The sequence below is a fragment of the Triticum aestivum genome, chromosome 5B (assembly GCF_018294505.1).
Source record: "Triticum aestivum cultivar Chinese Spring chromosome 5B, IWGSC CS RefSeq v2.1, whole genome shotgun sequence".
NCBI classification, from domain to species: Eukaryota; Viridiplantae; Streptophyta; class Magnoliopsida; order Poales; family Poaceae; genus Triticum; species Triticum aestivum.
Window position 1 is genome coordinate 591,805,616 of NC_057807.1, and position 17,742 is coordinate 591,823,357.

The 17,742-nt window shown below is 46.0% G+C and overlaps 2 protein-coding genes across 2 annotated transcripts; one reads left to right on the forward strand and one right to left on the reverse strand.

Annotated features, from left to right (window-relative positions):
• Window positions 1-10,974: 10,974 nt before the first annotated feature.
• Window positions 10,975-12,896, forward strand: LOC123113469 (uncharacterized). Its single transcript, XM_044534703.1, has 6 exons — window positions 10,975-11,284; window positions 11,374-11,481; window positions 11,563-11,687; window positions 11,767-11,867; window positions 11,983-12,042; window positions 12,553-12,896. The coding sequence occupies exons 1-6, from the start codon at window positions 11,056-11,058 to the stop codon at window positions 12,635-12,637; spliced, it is 708 nt and encodes a 235-aa protein (XP_044390638.1). The 5' UTR covers window positions 10,975-11,055; the 3' UTR covers window positions 12,638-12,896.
• Window positions 12,897-13,180: 284 nt separating this feature from the next.
• Window positions 13,181-16,785, reverse strand: LOC123113468 (putative S-adenosyl-L-methionine-dependent methyltransferase Mvan_1344). Its single transcript, XM_044534702.1, has 2 exons — window positions 16,155-16,785; window positions 13,181-13,960 (listed from the first exon to the last, which is right to left on the reverse strand). Exons 1-2 carry the CDS (start codon window positions 16,693-16,695, stop codon window positions 13,332-13,334), a joined length of 1,170 nt encoding a protein of 389 aa, XP_044390637.1. The 5' UTR covers window positions 16,696-16,785; the 3' UTR covers window positions 13,181-13,331.
• Window positions 16,786-17,742: the final 957 nt, after the last annotated feature.

Below are 17,742 nucleotides of genomic sequence, written 5' to 3' on the forward strand. Positions count from 1 at the left end.
CCCCCCTTGTCGGAATTAGCATCCGTCACCTTGTTAGTGGGATCACCCACTTTCATCGGCGAGGTAGATAGTTTAAGTCCTTCTAAGAATTTATTGAACATGCTTTCAACCTCGGTTGTCATGGAGGTTTTCAATGTGTCCAAAGCCACATTGAATTCCTCACGAGACACTGCGGTTCCCCCATCACCCGTAGACGAGATCGGATTCACACCGGAGTGCTCCTCCCCACCGTCTATGGTGTCAACCATACTCTTCAGATGGCAAAGTCCTTAATAAAGAGACGAGGCTCTGATACCAATTGAAAGGATCGATAAAGTTGACTAGAGGGGGGGTGAATAGGCAACTAACAATTTTTAGCTTTTCTTTACCAAATTAAACTTTGCATCAAAGTAGGTTGTCTAGATATGCAACTAGGTGAGCAACCTATATGATGCAACAACAACAAACACACAAGCAAGCAAGGGATACAACACAAATAAGATTGCATAAGTAAAGGCACGAGATAACCAAGAGTGGAGCCAATGGAGACGAGGATGTGTTACCGAAGTTCCTTCCTTTTGAGGGGAAGTACGTCTCCGTTAGAGCAGTGTGGAGGCACAATGCTCCCCAAGAAGCCACTAGGGCCACCGTATTCTTCTCATGCCCTCACACAATGCGAGATGCCGTGATTCCACTATTGGTGCCCTTGAAGGCGGCGACCGAACCTTTACAAACAAGGTTGGGGCAATCTCCACAACTTAATTGGAGGCTCCCAACGACACCACGAAGCTTCACCACAATGGACTATGGCTCCGCGGTGACCTCAACCGTCTAGGGTGCTCAAACACCCAAGAGTAACAAGATCCGCTAGGGATTAGTGGGGGAATCAAATTTCTCTTGGTGGAAGTGTAGATCGGGGCCTTCTCACCCAATCCCGAGCAAATCAACAAGTTTGATTGGCTAGGGAAAGAGATCGAGCGAAAATGGAGCTTGGAGCAACAATGAAGCTTAGGGTTGGAAGAGGTAGTCAACTAGAGGAAGAAAACACCCCTTATATAGTGGAGAGACAAATCCAACCGTTATCCACTTAACCAGCCCGCGACCTGCGGTACTACCGCCCCAGGCCAGTGGTACTACCGCAAGGGCTCACGGTACTACCGCGGCGGACTGTGGTACTACCGCTACTACGGCAGGAGCTAGTCTAGGCCTGAGCTGCAAAGGCTGAGGGCGGTACTGCGCTGACGTGGTACTACCGCTCCCCCTTGCGGTACTACCGCAAGGCCAGATTGGACTAGCCTGGGAAGGACGCGGATGAATAAAAATACATCCCTGCCTACTTCCGCTGAAAATCAAACAGTGCAAAAAACCGACACGGTACTACCGCACCTGGCATGCGGTACTACCGTGCAGGGAGCGGATGTAAAAAATTACATCCGCCCCTACTTCCGCTCGTGTTGCTGGGCTAGACCAGGACCCATGGTACTACCACGCGCATGGGGCAGTACTACCGCGTAGGGTGCAGATGTAAAAAATTACATCCGCCCCTACAGCCGCACGAGCGGCTGAGTCTGGTCCGAGGCCGCGGTACTATAGCTCCTTAGGAGCGATACTATCGTGGGCACCTACGGTACTACCGCAACGGCGTGCGGTACTACCGCGGGGGCCTGCGGTACTACCACTCCTAAGAGTAGTACTACCGCACGCCTTAGAACAGCAACACTAGGAATCCTTCTCTTTGCAAAATATGAAGAAAACGGAGGATGCTCCAAAGCGCAAAGGGAAAGGCGATGCAAAAATTGAAAACGTGTATGTGATGATTCCACCCGAACCTTTCCAACACGGACCCCCTCTTAATAGTACGACTTTCCTACGACTCAAATCCACCGAAAAGAACCGTAGAAAAACGTCGTCTTCAATAGTCTTCGAGGGGCACCAAACCGTCTTGTGCCTAGTGACGAATTGTCTGAGATACTCAAGGCACACGATTAGTCCGCAAAAGCATTATCATCAATCACCAAAACACCTTAGGGATAAATATGCCCTTACAGTCGTGCATGGGGGCTGCGGGCGCGCGTTGGAGCGAGGGGGGAGGCGCCCACGGGGCGGACGGTGCGTGGCCATGCGAGGGCAATCGTGTGCGAGGCAGATGCAGGGCACGGCTGGAGGAAGTGTGAGGCGTGGACCGGGTCGCGAGCGGGATGAGAGCAAGGGGGAAGGAGGTCGTGGCCTCACGAACGTGTAGGGGATCGGGGCGACGAGGGTCAGTGAAGGCCGATGGGAAGAGGGCGAGGAGGCATCCGGCGAGGCAACGGGGACGGCGGGGTCCGACGTCGAGGGGCAGGCGCGGTGACGGGGGGCGTGGTGCAGTGCGGGATCGGGCCTCTTCCCGATCTAGAACCAGGTGAGTGGGGAAGAGACGAGGGAGAGAGTGGGATCGACGGGGGAGTGGTGGACGGGCTAGGGTTCGATGGGGGGGTGCGGGCGTGTTATGGGATGCGGCTGGGCCAACCTAGCTGGTCCGGTGGACAGTTGGGCCGAGGCCCAGTGGGGGAGGTTTCCTTTTATTATTTCTTTGGTTTTTGTTTATTTTTCTTTTACTCTTTTCTGTTTTCTGTTTAGTTTCATTTTATTTTAGGTTTTGTAAAAATTATCACTAGCACCTAAATTAATATTTATAAATATACTATTGCCACATTAATTTATCACTTTAAATAAAGTAATTTGTATTGTGCTTATTATTTTAAGAGTATTTAAATAATAGTTTTGTCGTTGTTTTATTTATTATAGTGCATTCAAATACATTATAAAACTGTGGTTTCTCCACCATTATTACTTATGAATTATTTGTCATATTTAGAACATTTTCATTTTAACGTCTGAAAGTTTTATAGTTTGACTTTATTTTAAATTTGAAATTTGAACTAGGTTTCGAACCAACACGAGTTTATCAACAGTAACCGAGGTAACCTAGCATCATCAACAGAGGTTCACTGTAGCTTAATTATTCTGGCGTTACACCCCAACCTTGTTTGTATAGGTTTGGTCGCCGCCTTCAAGGGCACCACTAGTGGAATTATAGCATCTTGCATCGTGCGAGGGTGTGAGGAGAATATGGTGGCCCTAGTGGCTTCTTGGGGAGCATTGTGCCTCCACATCCTCAAACGAGACGTGCTTTCTCTCAAAGGGAAGGAACTTTGGTAACACATCCTCGTCTTCACCGGCTCCATTTGTGGTTACTTCTTACCTTTACTTTGTGCAAGCTTTTTTTGTGTTGTCTCTTTTGCTTGCTTGTGTTGTTGTTATTGCTAGCATTATATATGTTACTCACCTAGTTGAATATCTAGACAACCTATTTGTTGCTAAATCTAATTTGTTAAGAAAAGCTAAAAATTGGTAGTTGCCTACTCACCCCCCTCTAGGCAACCATATCGATCCTTTTAGTTGTGATTCATGCATGGCACATTTTCATGCACAGGAGAAATGTTCATTGTGGTGAGAGACCTGTCATCTATTATGCTCCAATGCTTATGCGGGAGGGGGAGAGGATCGCCAATCTGAACTACATCTACAATTGCAGCGACACAGAGGCCCTGTGGATGCTTCGAATGAAAAGAGCATCATTTGACAGACTTTTCCAAACCTTCAGGAGAAGGGAGCTGCTACAAGATAGCATCCGCACCAGTGTGGAAGAGGAAGTGGCCATGTTCCTCCATGTTGTTGGACATAAACCACGTGTTCAGGGTTATACACAACACGTTCAGAAGATCAATGGATACCATCTCAAGGCACTTCAAGCAAGCGCTCTATGCTATTGGGGAGCTCGTAGGAGAGATGATCAAGTCACCAACCGGCCAAACTCCTACCAAGATTCGCACTAGCCCAAGATGTATCCATATTACAAGGTGAGCACTAACAATATGTGCTTCATGGCTTGATATGCTTGTATTGTTCAAGGTGAGCATTAACACAATCTTCATTTGCCATTCCAGGATTGAATTGGGGCAATAGATGGTACTCATATCACTACCAAAGTGCCGAGGTCACAATCTGCAACATACACAGGGAGGATGCACTACATAAGTCAGAGTGTGCTTGCTATTGTTGACTTCGATCTGAAATTCACCTACGTGTTGGCTGGCTGAAAAGGGTCATCACATGATGCTAACATTCTCAGTGACAACATGAGTCGTCATGATGGCATCAACATCCCCAATGGCAAGTTCTACCTAGGAGATGCTGGTTATGCATGTTGGCCAGGTATTTTTCCATCCTTCAGGAAAACCAGGTACCATATGAACAAGTTCGCTGGTCGGAAATATCCTAGGACTCCACATGAGCTGTTCAATCTCAGACACTCCATCCTTAGAGTTACTGTTGAGAGGGCACCTGGAGCTCCGAAGAATAGGTTTAAGATCCTAAATCAGAAGCCATTCCACAATTTTCCCATTCAGGTTAAACTTGTTGTTGCTTGTTGCATTCTGCATAACTGAATCCTGCAATGGGGTTGTGATGGACTAGTGCCTGCAGAGGAAGATGTGACGCCTGACGATGTTGTCAGCTCCGGTCATGGTGTGGAGGCATTTGACAACAACGGATGGAAGAACAAAATGATTGAATGGGCACACGCAATGTGGGATAACAGAGGTCAGACAAGGATCTGAAGAAGAAGAGCAGCAGCAGAATAAGAGGAAGAAGAAGCAGTACCAGCAGAAGAGGAAGAGGAAGAGGAAGAACTACCACCAACAGCAGAAGAGGAAGATGGACTTGCATCTAGTTAGAATCAACGATGAACTTTCCCTTATTCATCCCTATGGCTCTTAATAATCTGTACTGCCATTTGATAGTAATTAGGATAAAATGTAATTTGTTTCCTAGCTAGGAATGAAACTGTTCAGATAGTGTGTGGTAAGATTACCACTAGTGAGAAGTGATGACAGCACCTTATACAGGTTGTAACCAAACAACGAGTCATATGTGCGCCTAGTGCGATGCAACCAACTAAACGGCAGGTCAAAATTAGTTTCCTCGTGCAGCTAACCTATATGCGGGCAACCAAACTTTGTGCAAATGATGGTTTATAGGCTGGTTTTGCTCAGCCAAGCCCATGTGACAAATCTTACTAGACCATGATGGCGCGCCTTGTTGTGCCCGTCATTTTTTCTAATAGAATGACATAGACTTGCATAAATAATCAAACATATACATAATATTGACAAAAGAAACTTTGGAACATAATCAAAATAATTAAGTAACCCTTGTTTTGTTTCATCTCCATGCTACATTCATTGTGTACCAGTAGTTAAATCCAGGCAATTAGCTAGGATTGCCAAGTGGAAGTGTACTGATAAAGCTGAAAAGGGACCGGGCGATATGAATATGCAGGTGGAAGCAATTATAGCTGCGAGAAAAACTAATAGGAAACTTGTTAACCCTTTTTATTTGACCATAAAAATACATTAACTTAATAGGGTAACAAACTTTAAAGTTACAATCTAGAATTTGGAAATGTTAAGTCGGCAAAATAATCTGCAAGAATAATATTAAGTGTGGGAAAATCAACCGAAAGGGTTGTGTAGCACTAATGCATGCCAATATGTCATGAAAGAATATATCTTACATAGACAGCATTGTAGGCAATATAGAGTCCATTACCAGAAGACCCGTTCAGTAATACGGTGGAGGCGTATTTCCATAAATAAATAGTGATCATCGATGTTAGTATTTATGTCACGATGAAAATGAGAAATCTTAATATATCTGCCCTCATAATGCAGGCGTATCATTATCTCCAGACTCCATGGAGGGAAAAGGAAAAGGGACTGACTCAAAATACATAACAGCAAGGAAATTTAATGATGGCTAGTGAATCACGTAAAACTATAGGTTCTGTTCCTGTTTAATTTCCTGTAGCAACAAGAGGAACATAATAAAAATAATCTTTTATATACAACAGGAAGGCTTAGCGATCAACAACTTGAGAAATAAGTCTTACATGTACTTGACTACTTGAGGTTCTTGAGATAACAAACTGAATTAGGGTGCTGCTACCTAGATGCCTTCTCAGTTCTCACCAAGTAATATGGCCAGAAATTGAATTGTTCTGCAATAAGCATGTTCATGAACAACAAACACGATTGCTTCGATTACTGTCGATACATTAGCGGCAGCTCGCCCATACTCGCCACCTCGCATATGAAATTGGCCGCCACTGCCTCCTTGTCCTTCTCTTGTGGTCAGAAATTCTGCAGGATACACGGATATAGAGAGAAGTGGCAAAGAAACGGAAGATCGACAAGAATTCACCTGTGGAGAGCCATAACTGATCTAGGAAGTATCACAGGAGTAGTGAAGACATCGAACACGACGACGGAAGACTGGATGATGGCATATAAATAGAAGGAGGAGGAAGGCAAGGGGACTGCAACTGACCTCCAACATTAGCATAGGAGTGGCGCACATCCACTACCATTAATGGCTAGTAGCAACGGCAGCTTAACTCGTTAATTCGACGGGGCACTTCTGAACGAAGCACCAGAACAATCAGAAAAGGAACATCCAATATGTGAAACTGAATCTGCACGGTATATGAAAAATAGTTACTTGCCGACCTGAAAATTAGTTTTGTGAAGTAGGAACTCAACCACACTGCTGTGGCTGAGTTGGTTTATGGGGTGTCTTGCCCCCCGGGTGAAATGTTGTTTAAGACTGTGCTTTGTAGTTTCTGTTTCGCTTCATTAATAAAATGGGGCGGGGGGGGGGGGGGACCCCTTTCATTCAAAAAAGAGGAACTCAAACACAAGAGTACCTTTGTAATGGAAAAATCTTATCTGAAATGAAAGGGGAACGGAAACATAGATGCTCGCTGGTCAGTGGTCACCACTCAACAGGGAACGAACAGAGCACGAACACACAAAAACTGCAAAAATTGATAGAACCAGAGGGATAATCCTAACGCTTTGTTGCTATTAAATTCAGAATCAGTGTTAGCAGCCTCGGTCATGAACTGAATCAGGTGGGCAGGGTTGAATTTCACGATATTCCTTAGTCGTTGGCCTTCACCCTGTAGACGACTGTTAAATGCATCGATGGCAGGGACATCGAACTGCAATCAGGACGCGAGGGTTCTTCGTCGCGCCTTGCCTCTTCTCACCGTTACCTTCACAGACATCTTTATGAAGGCGCAGCCGCCGCCGCCTCCGGGGTTGCAAGTGCAGCACTTCCCCTTCGCATCTTCCTTGCGCATCGGCGAAATCTCGCAAAAGTGACGGCACACCAAGGATTCACCCTCGGTCACAAGAGGAGAAGGATTGGGAGGGTCAGGGTTTGGGGATGAGTGGAAACGATGGTTGAAAGGGTAGCAGCGTTCCAGACGAAAGGAGATCGAGGGAGGCGGCGTACCGCGTACCTAGGTTTCTCATGAGGACTTGCATCGCCGCGCTCCATACCTTTTTCTCTGGATCAGTCGCTGTGTGCGGGAAGCCAGGGAGGTTGCTAGAGGCCCATTAAGCCCGTATTAACCCGGCAAGCCCAAAAAAGCTACCGGAGCAGCGGCCCGGCATGGTTAGCGATCGTTATTAGCGATCGAAGGAGCCGGATTAGGAGCGATTCATTGCAAATCTGACGGCTGGAAATGCTTAAATGTGTCGATCCGACGGCTGGGAGCGCTGATGACCTGAGAGGGCTGGAAGGGTGCTCAGTTTTATAATGTATCTAAATACGGAGTACGATGGAGTCAAAATCGATGTGGGCAGAAATGTAGAACAACGGCCACGACGTCCTCCTTTAGGACAGCCCAGTTCCGTTGATAAAAACGGGCCGGGAATCCGTCCGGTCCCGGAGCTTTCAGTGGCCCTATCTGGAAGAGTGTGTCACTAATCTCCTCAGCCGTGAACTGTTTTGTTAGTTGATCATACATATCATCCCAGACAGTACGTCGTGTCAGCTCTATGATTTCATAGGGTGCCACCCCTGGATCCTTTGTGTACAGGTTCTTGAAGAATTGTGTAGCTAGTTTCTCAATCCCTTTACTGTCCTCCATCCAGTTTCCCTCTTCATCCTTTAATTTTGAGATAGAATTCTTCTTCTTTCTCCATGTAGCCTTTCTCTGAAAATATTTTCGGCCTTCTCCCTCTACATTTCTTTGAAAATGGAGTCCTACCGGAGGGGATAAATGACACCGTCATTGTACTAATCCCTAAAGGAAAAGATCCGCAGACGTTGAAAGATTTCCGGCCTATCAGCTTGTGCAACGTCGTGAACAAGGCCATTTCCAAGTGTCTTGCAAATAGACTGAGACCGGTACTAAATGATATAGTGTCAGAGACCCAGAGTGCTTTCATTCCGGGGAGGATGATCACAGATAATGCAATCATAGCATTTGAATGCTTTCATAAAATTCAGCATAGCAAGAACCAGCATGATACTCACTGTGCCTATAAATTGGATCTAGCAAAGGCGTATGATCGAGTGGACTGGGGGTATCTTGAACAGGTCTTAGGCAGAATGGGCTTCTGTACGAAGTGGATTAAGTGGGTCATGGAGTGCGTGACATCGGTCAGATTCTCAGTGAAATGCAATGGTGAATTGTCAGAATTCTTTTCACCATCCAAAGGCCTCCGCCAAGGGGGTCCGATCAGCCCATATCTCTTCTTATTCGTTGCAGACGGCTTGGTTGCGCTGTTAAACAGAGAGGTGGCAGGTGGACAGATCACACCAATCAAAGAAGCAAGGAATAGTCCGGGCATCTCAAACATACTTTTCGCTGACGATAGCTTGCTGTTCTTCAAAGGGACGATGGACCAAGCGAGAGCAGTGAGGAGAGCGCTGAATATTTTTCAGAGATGCACCGGTCAACTTCTTAGCTCAAGTAAGTGTTCCATCTTATTCAGTGAGAATTGCCCTGAACCTGTGATATAGGGTATCAAAGAGGTGCTGGAAGTAGAAATATCCACTTTTGAGAGCAAGTATTTGGGACTACCAACTCCGAAAGGGAGAATGAAAGACGAGAATTTTGAGCCCATCTCAGACAAACTTGAAAAGAGATGCAACAGTTGGAATGAGCGGTTCATGTCTTACGCTGCCAAAGAGGTACATGTCAAGTCGGTCGCCCAAGCTATCCCCACCTTCATTATGGGTGTTTTCTTGTTATCAAAGGGTTTCTGTGAGAAGTATGAAAAAATTATCAGAGATTTCTGGTGGGGTGATGAGGATGGCCACAGGAAGGTCCACTGGATGTCGTGGGAACGCATGACCCAACCGAAAAGAGCGGGTGGAATTGGTTTTAGAGATATGCATCTATTCAATCTGGCGTTACTGGCGAGGTAGGGTTGGAGGCTCATTCAAAATCCAGAGAGTTTGTGCGCTCGAATCCTCAAGGCAAAATATTTTCCTAAAGGTGATCTTCTTGATACTGTTTTTTCCTCTGACGCCTCACCGGTTTGGAGAGGCATAGAGCATGGCCTGGAGTTGCTGAAAAAAGGACTTGTGTGGCAAGTGGGAAATGGAAAACGCATTCAGATTCAGCGTGACCAATGGATCCCATGGAAGGAGGGTTTGAGGGTAGCGAGTTTTAGGAGAAGATCTAGACTCCGGTGGGTAAACCAGCTAATTAATCCGGAGACCAAAGGTTGGAATCGGGAACTGGTCATCAACATCTTCTATCCTTTTGATGCAGAGGAAATCCTAAAGATAAATATTCCTTCGGCAGAAGTGGACGATTGCATTGCCTGGCACTATGAGAAAAATGGTATCTTCACAGTCAGGAGTGCGTATAAGCTAGCGGCTAGTCTGGACCGTAACACATCCATGGGTGCATCGTCCTCTACCTCAGATGCAGGAGATAGAAGTATTTGGGATGTCATATGGAAAATGAAAATCCCCGAGAGAATAAAGATTTTTGGTGGAGAATTGCTACAGGAACACTCGCAACTAAGATGAATAAATTCAAACGTACGATTGTCCATGACAGCGTGTGTGAGTTATGTGGACATGGGGAAGAGGACGAATTCCACGCGGTCTTAGTATGCACAAGGAGCAGGGCTTTGAGGTTTGCTATGAGGAAAGTGTGGGGAATACCGGATGAACATGAGTTCGGGTATACTGGGAGAGACTGGCTTCAGGTGTTGTTAGACAAAAATGATCCAGAGATGAGGATCAAAATACTACTTCTACTGTGGCGTGCCTGGTTTTTACGTGATGATTGTGTGCCTCATGAGGGTAAAGAAACAGTATCGAGATCGGTGCAGTTCCTGATTGGGTACGAGAGGGAATTACGAAATCTGTCACTGGATGATCGGACTAATGGGAAATGCAGTGGCTCTTTGTCAGTCTTCGGAGTTCGGAGAACCAAAGCCTCGGGATCAGGCGAGTGAAGATACATCCCTTCTGTGGGAGAAGCCACCGTTTGGTGTGATAAAAATAAACACAGATGCGGCCTTCCTCCCAGGGACTGGCCAATGCTGGGCCGGGGCTGTGGCCAGAGACCACCAGGGTGGGGTTCTTTTCTCCGCGAGCAGGGCGATGAGGGAGTGCAACTACTCTGTGGAAGAAGCAGAGGGAAATGCCATCCTGTTGGGGATCACAACACTGTCGGCCATGTACTAGGGTGACCTCATCTTTGAGACTGACTGCAGTTTGATTGCAAAGGAACTGGATATGGGGTGCCCAAATCGCTCTGCATGTTTCTCAGTTGTCAGCGACATTAAGAGCACGGCGAGAAATTTCAATACGTTCAGGATCAAAGCGGTCAAAAGGTGCAAGAACAAGCTGGCCCATGAGCTAGCTGCCTGGGGAAGGCGAGAGGGAGACTCGCTGATCATCGTGAATGTGCCGGAAAGGCTACGCTCGCTCATGCTATCTGAATGTTCCATGTAGATGGTTCGTGTATTTGGATAGTCATTCTCAAAAAAAATAAAAATCGACAAACACATTCGGAGTAGTCTAAAAGCACAAACTGTGAATACGCCTTGTTCTTCATAAAGCGGGTTTAGTTGTGGCCGCGCGAGACTACCTTCGGGGACGGGCGCGTAAGCACGAAATTGCGTTGAGGCCCACACGGAAGCACATCCGGCGACGACCATGAGCGCCCCGACTCCCGCCATCCACTCGCTCAGCGCGCCGCCGCGGCCGCAGGCGCCGGCAACGCCTCCTCTCCAGCGCGCTACCTCCGCGACGTCCACCCTCCGGGAGTCCCCACAGCCGCCTCTAGCGCCCCTGAGCATCTCCTCTCGCCGCGCCGCCCTCCTCGCCCTCGTCCTGTCCGCCTCGCCGGCAAGGCCCGCCGCCGCCGCCTTCTCCTTCAGCTTCCGTACGGACACCGCCATCATCTCTTCAACCGCCGGTCATGGCTACCGTCCACCCTCACTCTTCTTGCTTTCCTCGCTGGTGTATGCGCAGCTGGCCCGAAGGAGTTGCTGCGGGAGCAGAAGAGGAAGTCGGCGCGCTTCCTCCTCGCGCCCATCGCCGCCTCCCGCGAGACCCTCGTCAAGGCCCAGGACCTTCTCGGTATTCTCCAATTGCTTAGTTTATCCTCCTAATTTGGTCTTGCAGTTCTCGGCAATTGTGACCTTCGCAATCGCAATGCAGCTTCGGAGAATGCGTCTGCGGCGGACGCGGAGGAGGTGAGGGGGCGGCTGAGCGCGGCGGGGAGGGACTGCGTGCCGCGGGAGAGGAACTCGGTAGTCGCCTTTCAGTCACGAACCGGCGTCGAGGTTGGGGGGCTTGCACCAGCCATGGGTGGTTTCTCTTTGCATTTTTGGTGTTCCAAGTGTTTGATGAAATTACCCGCAGGTCTGCACATTCAGCTTGATTCTGAAGAATGCCGCATCGCTGCTCGACGATAAGGATCCTCTCAAGGTTGAAGCTGATACCAGCCTTGCAGAGCTAATACAGTACGTTCATTGCAGACATCTCAAGAAGCTTGCCAAATTTCTGTATATTATTGTGTCGATAAACTTATCGGGTCTATTTTTATGGCAAAATTGATCGTTAGCTAACCTTGTGCAGATCATTCTCTGACCTGGGAACTGTGGTGGAGAACAGTAACTTTGAGCTCAGTGATGATAGGTGAGTGAGTAATGTGGCCTTGCCACTCAACTTGTTTCTTTACTAAAAAATGCCTGTGAGCAACCAATTCTGTGTGTTTTTGATAGGTCTTATTACAGGTGTTCATGCTGGTGTTAAAACCCAGCAACTACTAGTTTTAGTACTAATGATTGTACTAATGTAACCACTTTTTCAACTTGCTAGTTCAGGTGATGGTTTCAATCAGTTTTAGAAAACCATGTTTAAGTACCCATAGGTCTTATGTATCGTCAATTCGCCATCACAGGTTGTTTTCATATTTCTGTTCTTTACTGTGAAAAGTCTTTTCATGTTCCAATCAAGTAAAATTTACACTTTTGTTCACTAATACTAGGTAGGATTTAATACCAATGCTGATGTGCCCATTCCTCGACTTTCCTTACAAAAGGAGTTTTAGAATGTAGATTATAGTTCTTGATTTTCTATGAAAATGCTTGGAGTCTTCGTAAGCTAGTAAATTCGCTGGCACTTACCAACTTCACTGTACTGCAGAAAGAAGATGAAGGATGACCTGCTGAGCACTATCTCCGCCCTTGATAAATACGAACAGGGTGTTAAGGATTGTTTAGGTGTATAGAATATTTTTGCTGATTTTCATTAAGTTTACTCTGAAGCAACTCTTGAGGCTTAAAATCATTTCAGAACAACCAATCATTTTTTTTTTGCTTCCATCTGTGGTAAGGTTTTGTTTGCCTCCAGTCTTGCTTATCAGTGCCTTTTCTTGTTCAATACAGTTTGTATATTTTTTTTGGGATATGCTATTTATAGTAAATAGAATTGCTCGCCCTAATAATAGGGCAAAAGAAATAACAAGAGTTATTACAGAGCTTCTTCCATCAGTGTATATGTTACTTCCTCCAATGTTTTCTATCTGTTGTGTTTTATTACTTCGTTTAATGCTTTCTATCTCTTGTGTTCCACATTTGATCATAATGTTTAATGCCAGTAAAATATTTATCCATGCATCTCCTTTAGTGTGATTCCCATCGCTTTGTGTACCATGAGATTGTTTTATGCTCACACTTATTGATGATTTCAATGAACTGTGATTGCTTGGAAGGTATTATAAATTGATGAAGAACCGGCAAATCCTTGATAAAGTGCACCTTTCAGTCCAAGATAATCCGCAAAATCTTGTCAGTGAAAAATATCAATAAGTGTATATTATACAAAGTCACATCTGGGTTTGAGTGCGACCGTGCTCTCCAAATAATCAGAGGAAAAGGAAGAGGCATAATTATTTCAAACAGCGATCCAGTGCATGTAAAGCCTTATAAAGTGGAATGATCATCTGGAGAAGCAGAGGCTTCCACTAAATACAACCTGCGGCATGGTGTGCCATCCTCTGGATTAATCTCCACTGATCTTGGCAATCTCCTCAGCTTATCAAACAGATTTTGTGGATGATTTAGGAGACCAAAATGTGCTTGGGGGTCTCCAATTTGTGACAACATTGCCTGAGAGAACCCGATAGAAGGCAGTAGGAGATCAGGGCTGTCGTGGTAGAAATGGTACATCGTCTGCGACAGTGACGCCGCATTCTTGTTCATAAAGTCAGCAAGGAGGACCGTGCAGGCTGAGGTGCGGCATGCCGCAATGGTTTCAAGGACTTGCATCGCATGCACATGATGAAGGTAATAGAGGATTCCTTCAAGAACCCATACGGTATTTCTTTCAGGAACATACCCACAACTTTGTAGCTTGGTCATCCAGTCAACATCTCGTATGTCTGCAGGAACCCTAGTCAATGATCTTGCCATCATGGTGAGTTTTTGATGATTTCCAGAACTCATTGCTTCATGCAGAATATCTGATTTCATATCTAGGAGATCTGCAAAGTCGAGTTCAAATACGGCGCATTCCTTTAGGCAGCCCAGTCGATAGGCTCTTGCGTCCATCCCTATGAAAACAATATTTATTCCAAGTCAGTCCTTTATTTAGTCAAAGTAAAAGTGTGTTGTACAAGTGAACATATCTCCCGAGTTTCTTCATCAGGTTTGTGCAATGCTTCAAAATGAAAAAATAATACTATTAATGAAAAATGCTACTCCCTCCGTCCCGTAATATAAGAACGTTTTTGACACTACACTAGTGTCAAAAACGTTCTTATATTATGGGATGGAGGGAGTAGAGTTTAATTGTGCAGCTCTACTTGTTTCATCAGCTGCAAAATGCTCAATGTCTTCTTCTAGCAATTTTTTGTGCAATTGCTGAAAAGCATTAGAATGTTCAGGGATGAACCTCAAATGCATTGATGAATACATAGCGAATTTCGGTAAACTGTCATGTATCCAAAGGAAAATTTGCTTGTGGGAGTTTGGGTTTCTATAGATGCTCATCTGTAGCTGCTGAAAATGAAATCGATGTTTTTCCTTTTCTTGGAACATTATGTGCGTGTCCTTTACTCCCCTAGGTAGATACCAACAAAATGTCCTGGTACATTGTATCTAGAGAAAAAATATATCCTGGTCTACGTGGCGCCAACCGATGGAGGATATAAATGCCAGGGTCTTGAAGACATGAAGTTTTTCCGCAAAAAAGAAGAGGACATGAAGTTGATGTGTCAAGTGCTCTTTGGAGTCTGGACAAATCACACTCAGATTGCCTGTACTAAATTTTCATCCCTACATTGCTGGATAGCTTTGCTCTTGCTGCAGTGTCGCCGGGTGTCTCCATTGCTAGCCACAATTGTGTATTTTGTTTTGTTTCCCTTTGTGTCTAAATGCACAGTGATAACATCTCTCGTGGACCTTGTTTTTTTTCTTCGAATCGATCAGGGTTTCTTTCCCCCGCAAAAAAAAGAAAAATATCAGAGTTTTTCTTTCGCATTGATTGTTTTCCAAAAGTGATCCACATAAGGTTTCTGCCACATATAGGGTGGAAAAAGACTGGCACAGAAGAGGGACCGTTGCCTACCAATGAAACTCCCGTTTAAGATTTTGAGGCATACTTTTCCGTATATTTTCAAGTCAGTTTGGGTATTATGATGGATTATGGCACTACCGTTTAGTTAAATGCTATTTTTGCCTATATTTCTTTTGCCGCGTTGCTTAGCTGATGTTCTTGTGAAAATACTTATTTTTCTGTGAAATGTTATACTTGTGAAAATATGATATGAAGCCTGCTGGATGTATAGTGGAATTTAAACTATTTTAATGGTATTGCCTTTCAAAAAAAAATTTACTTCATAGAATCTTGGAAATATGCTGTAAATCATTCACAACTCTTTTGTGCATCTGTTTTTCTAAAAGGTGAAATGACACTTTGTGAGGTCTCTGGTCATAAATAGATGAGCTCGTACACTAACTTAGTCTGCAGTATGCATTTTAACTACTGTTTTTGCTGGCATATGTTAGTTAAAGGAAATTATTAACTTATGTTGTGAAAATATTTTTCACGACATGCTACTTGGTACTATTTTCAGTTTGCCAAGCAAAATATATTTTTATATGAACTGAAAATTATCTACTGCATTGTTTCTAGAAACACATATATTTGCAAATGGTTAAACCATTTAAGCTTGCAGATACCATAGTGTTTCACAGCCACGATGAAAACTAATTGCCCATTTGACAGAAGTGATTTCAAAATCTTTGGAAACACACACCCATTTTGTTTGAAGCATGTGTAATTGTGTAAGTGAAAACTATTATTGAAACAAAATATCCCGTTACATTCAAAGCAACTATTTAGTCATCATAAACAAATTATTGAAACAAAATATCCCGTTACAGTTGGGGAAAAACTCGTCTAAACCAAAGCAAATTTCGTTCGCAATGAAAGCTAGTTCTCTAAAAAAAATTGAGTTGAGTTCGATGTGACGGAAATAAACAGTTTTTCTCTCACTTAAAAATCAAAGGAATTTATCAGTGCTGGGAAGCAAAAACTGAAGCACGAACCAGACCGAAATGCCAAAACATGTTAAAAGCGTTTCAACCAGTGGAATAACTAGTCAATTGTAAAACAAACAAGTACGCAGAACGCATGATCCTGTGTACGATGCATGCAGCATGCGTCCATGTAATACGAAGATGCATTTTAAAATTTGGATTCGCAACACATTTTCACGAATGCCATGTGCACGCGTGACGAACCTGCGCCGAGGAGGACGACCTGCGCGGCGCCGCCGAGGCCGGCGACGGCGGCCTCGATGCGGGCGTCGAACCAGAGCGTGCGCACGGCGATCATGACCCCGTGCACCTCGCGCGCGCCGGTGCGCTCGTCGCGGCGCATCCTCTCGTGGAGGCCCCTGAGGTGCCGCTCCCCGGCCAGCACCCCGGCGGCCGGGTCCCGCACCGCGCTCGCCCACAGCGCCCGCACGGCCGCCGTCTGGCACGCGCTCTGCAGCACGGGGTCCCACTCCGCCTCGACCCGCGCGTGCAGCGCCCGCACCCCCTCCGCCGCCAGCTGCTCCATCACCGCCGCCAGCACGCCCTCGCCCTCGCCCTCCTCCAGCCGGTGCTCGCCATTGACGCCCGCCTTCCCCTCACCCTCACCCTCGTTGGACGACATGATCGACCAGCTGCCGCCCGGGCGTCGTGGCTCTCGGCGCGGCGGCCGGACTCTGCCGCTGGCTCTCCGGGGGGACGGGATTAAGGGGTAGCGCGCAGCGGCCAGCCGGCCACACAGCGTCATGGCTAAGCCGCATATATAGTGTACGTGGCCAGGGCCCCGGCCTGTTCCGGCCGGGCAGCGTGGGTGTGACGGCGTTCATTTGATCGGCGGGGCCTCCCCCGCTTTACGTCGATCGCTCGTTGTATGGGAGGAGATAAGGAAAGAGGACCACCCGTCGGCATGGGCTTAGCCAGTTCGGCGCCTGTGACCTGCGTACGGTGCGGGTGGTCCGTGTTTTTCCGCCGCTTCGCCTGGCCGGGCTCGTAGTGCGTACGTACGGCTCCGGGCCGGGGTCGGCGAAACTGTGGAGCGACGGCGACGGCGCGCGTGGCCGGTTGCGAATTAATAGCTAGGCGAGTGGAGCTGTCGCGCGGCGGAGGCGACAAGCACGTGCGCGCGCGGGGCGGCCGTTGGGCTCCGGCCGGCCGCGACAAGGCCGGCCACGCCCTTTTGTTGCCAGCTATGGTTATGCATCGCCACCGAGGACCGATTGTCCAAGCTGTGGCGCGAGTGCAGTGTATGAGCGTGCGACCAGCACCGGGTGCGGAGGGGGGACGCGTCGATTCTCTGCCATGCGAAATCACCTTTTTTGAGCTTTTTTTTTTGGATTTTTTTGAGTTTTGTTGAGATAATGAAGTCGAAACAACAATTTTGTGAATAACGAAGTGTTCCTAAAATATTTGAAATTACTTTTCGAAATAATGAACCTTTCCGAAAAAATTGAAATATGTCTGAAATAGTTGTGACCACTTTTAAAAATAATAATGAATTCTCGCTGAAATGGTTGAAATCCATTTTTTAAATAATAATTAAACCATTATGAAATAATTGAAATATCTCGGGACAGGTGTGTTCACTTGTTTGAAGCAACGTAATCTACCTGTAATAGTTGAAATCACTTTTTAAAAACACTGCGATATTTCTGAAATATTGAAATATATCTAAAATAGTTGAAACCACTTTTCTGGAATAATGAAAATTGAAGACATTTCTGAAACAAATGGAATCACTTTTTTTTTGGAATAATGGAACCTTTCTAAAACAAATGGAATCACTTTTTTTTCGAAT